Consider the following 6,033-nt stretch of genomic DNA (forward strand, 5'->3'; position numbering starts at 1 on the left):
GTAGACAATTTTCGGTGACATCTAAATTTGTGTAAAGGAATTTTTTACGATTGCTCTGCAAAGTTTCACATCATTATGGCATGGCTCCCATACAAAAATTCACATTTTAAGTAATCTTTTTATGAAAAGTTTGTGGAATTATATGTATCGCAAAATTGATGTCAGATTCAGTTTTTTCGTGAATTCGAATTTACAGCAAAAAATATGTAATAAACAAAGTAAGGAAAAGTTCATCATACGAATGTAAGACATTTTATTATTATATTAAAATTGTACAACTGCCCTAATGATCGAGGAATCAATATTAAATCAACTAATGACATTCTTTCATTAAAATTCCATATTAATTAATTTTTTATATTATAAAAAAGGCCATTCAAGTGCTTGCCTGTTCAAAACTAGACCACATTTCAAAATGAGAAGACGCAATAATTTAACGGCCAAATTCAAAAGCGAAATACGGACTCATGTAAGTTTCGATGTGAATTGTTTGAATTTTTTGTGATTTTTTGTGGTTGTAGGTAGCAAGAGAGTTGCTTAATGAATTCTTCGAAAGTAGTAGCGTTCATGGTGTACAATATTTTTCGAAACAAAAACGACGTCACTGGAGCGAACGGTTAGTTTTGAATTTCGAAAAAAAACCAATTAAACCTTCAATGGTATCAATGATTTCAGTTTATGGTGGGCCATTTCATTTAGCATATCTATTTGGTTATGTGGAACATCGATACAAACTATTTGGTTGAAATGGCGTGATAACCCAGTGACAATGAGCTTCACAGAGAAACAATATGATGTATCTACTATACCATTCCCAACAGTAAATATATGATGAGCTCAAACAATAAAACCTAAAAAACCAATTGAAATTATTGCATAAATTCCAGGTGTCAATATGTCCTGAAACCAAAACATATGCAAGAAAATTGAATATCTCGGCGGTAGTTCATTCAATTATACAAAAAACAATGAACTTTTCTGAAACAGAGTAAGAACTTTAACCGTTGCATTTACTTCTTTTTATAAGATATGCACATTTATTCATAGAGTGATACGAATGGAAGCTTTGAATAATATTTGCCAGCCTTATTTGACCGATCCAACGAAATGTCAACAAAAATTCACCGACGAAAGAATATTTGATGTGATACAAGATATGGCACCATCATTTAAAGATGTTATATTTGAATGCATGTGGAAATATGAACCTAAACTGTGTTTGAAGCATTTCGTGCCTGTTTTTACGGACGAAGGTTTTTGTTTTGCTTTTAATGCTTTTAATTCAAACGAAATGTATACAGAAGAGTAAGTTTTTTTTTCTGTTGATCGATGTAAAAATTCAACTCATTTAAAAACGAATGGAAATTGAAGAAAAATCATGTTTTTCCTACTAGGATGGCACCTGGTCTTATGATTGTTAAAACAAATCCAAATGTGTCACACTGGAGCTTGGAAAATGGCTATGAAAATCAATTCAACGACCAGGAGTATCCTTTACGTGTGTATAATGCCAAACACGGAGCTTCGTTGGTAGTCACGCTTCGCTTGCACGAAAGAGACTTGGAGTATTTTTGCAAAGGGTCAATTCAAGGATTCAAAGTGATTTTACATACACCGGGTCACACAACTAAAGAAAATCGGCACACCTTTCGGGTGCCATTACTCGAAGAGGCTGAAATTGCCATTAAACCAAAATTGATAACCACATCATACGAACTGCTCAGATACCGTCCAAATCGAAGAAATTGCTTTTTTAACAATGAACGTCAGTTGCGTTTCTTTAAATCTTACTCACAGCATAATTGCGAAGCTGAATGTCTGGCCAATTTTACTCTAATTCAATGTGGATGCGTGAAATTTTCAATGCCAAGTATGTTTTCTGTTATTCATTTTCATTCATAGAGCGTTTTCAATTTTCTGATTTCCCTCAGGAGAAAGAAATACAAAAATTTGCGGGGTAGCTAGTTTAGGATGTTATCAGAATGCTGCAGATAGACTATTTGGCGAGGATGTAATTCATGGCTTGACCGATAATTTAGCAAAGACATTTCGGAAAGAATGTAATTGTATGTCGGCATGCACCTCGATCACATATAACGCTGAGATCGATAGAGCCAAACTGAATTGGGAGGGAACTCTGAAGTCATTTGGAATACCATTGAAACAAGCTTCTGAGTAATAAAATTAAATACAGATAGTTTTTAGCCCAGTCAACAATTGAATGAAAATTAGTTGTTTAGTCCGAAACGAACGGAGAACCAAATCGTTCCCAAAAGCCCAATCAATTCGCTTACAAAGTGTTTTTGATTCATTTTCTCTCCGCCTTTCTCATTTTTAGATCAAAAGTTTCTGTCGTAAGGATTTTCTTCAGGGACTATGAGGTGGTCACAATTCAACGCCAGGCTTTGTATACGTTTACCGACTTCTTGGCAGTTTGCGGTGGTCTGCTTGGACTCTTCTTGGGCATTTCTGTATTGAGCATCGTAGAAATTGGTTACTATGTCACTCTTCGTTTGTTTTGGTCGATTCGACAATTCAAGTCAACTCACGCGATGCAACCGATTAGAAGAAATATCATTAGTCATATTACAGGCAACACACAATCCAATCGATTTTGAAAAGTGATTTGAGCATAAAATGTAGAAATAATTGCATTTAGCATCCAATGAATGTGTTTATATCGTGCACTTTAAAATAAATATGTAAATTGCTCATGAGAATAGAAAAATAATTATAACGACGTAATTAAATTAAGTTATATTGAAGTACTTGCAATCAAAAAATTAATTAGTTGACAAGAGAAGGGAATATTCAAGAGTTTTTGAAGGAGGGGTAGTTTCCATTAATGAATATAGTTTTCAAGAGTTTTAATTGTTTATCACAACTCGATTTACATTTGAAAGGCATTTTTGAGTAAAAAATAAAGATTTTGCCGAAAAATGTGCACCAATTTTCATGATTCCAAATGTAATTGACAATTTATTCACAAAGGATTCTATGTTTTATCTGTACATTATTTAACTGATAAGTTATCCGATTCACATGAATAGGTCAAAGTTATCTTCGTTTTTTTAAATGGCACTGTTTACTTTCATTCAAGAAAGGTCATTCCTGTGATAAGCCGATTCCATGTTATTTTAATGCCATTTCAAGTACTCTCTTTTCGTAAGAATGTTTTTTTTTTGTTTTTCAACTTTAATTTCAACTTATTGAAAAAAAAAATGGTTTTTATTGCAAACTGTTTTTGTGCATTTTAAAAGATAATGTAATCAACGTTTTGAGCTTGCATGCTCTGAATTGAATGGGTTTCTCTCAACATCATTTTATGTTCATGAAAAAAGATAATGAAACGAAATAAATAACCAAAAAAAAATTATGAAAGATTGTGAAAAGAGCAACTTTCAAGTTCATACATGTGCAATTTTAAACAGTCAAAATTCATTATTATCGTCTGACTAAATCCTAAAATAATTGACTCAGTTCATCTACGTTTCATTTATTTCAAATTTTCATTCCAAAAAAATCTACATGCTTTTAGCATTAGTCATAGTAATTGCATTTATTTATTTATATTTATTTATTTATTCACCGTCTGATCACAGACTGAATTAATAACAAAATTTGTACAATATCATTCACAATGAAACACCACCCGATCGTATACCTAGCTACCAGCCTTTTCGACTTCGGAGTAGCAGATATCGATTGTGTTCACTGTTTTAATTTCTATATTCTATATAACACATAAAAGTTAAAAGTTAAATTTTTCACCGATCAAATATCACATTTTCTAATTTGACAATATTGTTTCTAAAGATGTGTCTTGATGCCGATTCTAAAAATGTTTCTCTTATCAAGTTAAAGTTTCTACAAGCTACGTAAAACGTCTGATTATGTGCATAATCCGATGAAAATGCCCTAACTCTAATCAGTTCTGTAATTTTATTTCTAAGTGAACTAGACACTATTTTACCCATAAGGAGATCATAAATTAAAAATAAACAGGAACTTACATCCGTAAGTCTAACTTTTCCGCACTGTTTCCAAATTTCTTCCTTTACCGAACTGGTAGTGTAGTACTAATTCAATAACTACCGAATTATATTGTCTAAGAGCAGTCAAGTTTTTTGGCCAATTAATAAAGTATTGACGTATAAATATTTCAAAATGTGTAGCGTGTCTATCGTACGGAAAGAAAAAATCACCAAAAATGTTATTTTTTTGAATGGACGCAATATATATCGTAATGAATGATTATACAATATTGCCTTGATTCAAAGGATATAGTGACACTTTTTTGTTTCAAGCGGTAAGCGTTTGACATGAGCGCGAATAAATAATGTTTTTTTCTGTCCAATTCACTTGACCATAATACTCATCAAAGATATCTTTCTGACGTTCGATGTCGATTTTGTTTGAACAGCTTGTTCTTTGTATTATCCGGACATTTGCAAATAATTTGCGGATTGAATGTTTTGGCAGGTATCGTTTAGACAAGTCTTTAAAATTACACAAACTCTCACTGTTCACACTTGAGTCTGAATTCGATACAACATTGATAAAATCTTCAATATCTAACTTACGTATGCCTTGAAAATTAAATTGCAAAATGCAAACCTCGAATTGGCTATTGTACATTATGAAAATACACACAAACATACTTCTGCTTCTACTCATAATTAACAATGAGATTTGAATTTTTTTGAGAAATGACAAAACTTTTATAATTTTTTTTAATATAACTATCCGTTTGTATATATACGAGGGTCACTATTTAAGTTTTTTCAAAAACATATATAAGACAATGGGGTTTCATCGAAAATGGTTTTATTGTTTTTCAAAATATTCACCATGATGATCAATACACTTTTGCATTCGCTCGAACCATTTGTCATAGCATTCATGCCACTCCGAAAGTGATATCTCCAAAACGTGTGTTTTGAACGCATCAACTGCTTCTTCGGGCGATGAAAATCGTTGAGCACGCAGTTTATTCTTCACGCTCGGGAATAAAAAGAAATCATTGGGTGCCAAATCAGGACTGTACGGCGGATGACCCATTAAATCGATCTTTTGACCGGTCGAATAATCGACTGTTTGATGAGATGTGTGAGAGCTCGCATTATCATGATGAAGAATTATTTTGCGACGGCGGTTGTTTTTTCTTATTTCATCAAACACTTCGGGCAAACAAATGGTGGTGTACCAATCAGAATTGACGGTCTTACGAGCCTCTAGTGGAACTGTTGCCACATGACCACTTATCGCAAAAAAACAGGCGACCATTTGCTTCGCAACACTTCGAGCTCGAACAACTTTTGTTGGGTTATCTTCACTTTGAAAGACCCATACAGTCGACTGCTGTTTAGTTTCGGACTCATACGCGTAGATCCATGATTCGTCACCAGTGACGATAAAATACACGGATTTTGAAACACCACGATTGAATTTCTTGAGCATTTGTTTACACCAATCGACACGAGCCTTTTTTTGAGCGATTGTCAAATTATGTGGTATCCAACGAGAGCAAATCTTTCTGACAGCTAAATGTTCATGTAAAATCTTAAATACGCTGGTCGCACTAATGCCCAGGGATGCCTCAATCTCGTGATATGTTACATGACGATCTTCCATTATCATATTTCTGACAGCATCGATGTTTTCTGGTACAACAACTGATTTTGGACGACCTTCGCGGAACTCGTCGATGAGCGATAAGCGACCGCGCTTGAATTCGTTGTACCAATTATAAATTGTCCGAAGACTTGGTACTTCATCGCCAAAGGCCAAATGAAGTTGATCAAAACACTGTTGTTGTGATACACCCAATCGAAAGTGGAAAAAAATAATCGCTCGAAAATTTTCACGAGTAAAATTCATTTTTTGGCTGAGACGCAATTTACATGTTACGGTAAACAATACAAATAACGATCGAATGACCAAACGTTCTGAGAACGTTTATGTTACAAAATGTTAAACTTAACGAATATGACAATGGTTTGCATCGGGCAATACTAAAACATACATATTGAA

General features: G+C 33.5%; 1 protein-coding gene across 1 annotated transcript; it reads left to right on the forward strand.

Annotated features, from left to right (window-relative positions):
* The first annotated feature begins 681 nt into the window (after nucleotides 1-681).
* On the forward strand, nucleotides 682-2,825 carry LOC116347735 (pickpocket protein 28-like). The gene is made up of 6 exons (XM_031778449.1): nucleotides 682-820; nucleotides 888-988; nucleotides 1,048-1,305; nucleotides 1,395-1,870; nucleotides 1,932-2,175; nucleotides 2,339-2,825. The coding sequence occupies exons 1-6, from the start codon at nucleotides 770-772 to the stop codon at nucleotides 2,616-2,618; spliced, it is 1,410 nt and encodes a 469-aa protein (XP_031634309.1). The 5' UTR covers nucleotides 682-769; the 3' UTR covers nucleotides 2,619-2,825.
* Nucleotides 2,826-6,033: the final 3,208 nt, after the last annotated feature.

Source organism: Contarinia nasturtii, unplaced genomic scaffold, assembly GCF_009176525.2.
Source record: "Contarinia nasturtii isolate CC-2019 unplaced genomic scaffold, AAFC_CNas_1.1 Cnas_scaffold_2078, whole genome shotgun sequence".
NCBI classification, from domain to species: domain Eukaryota; kingdom Metazoa; phylum Arthropoda; class Insecta; order Diptera; family Cecidomyiidae; genus Contarinia; species Contarinia nasturtii.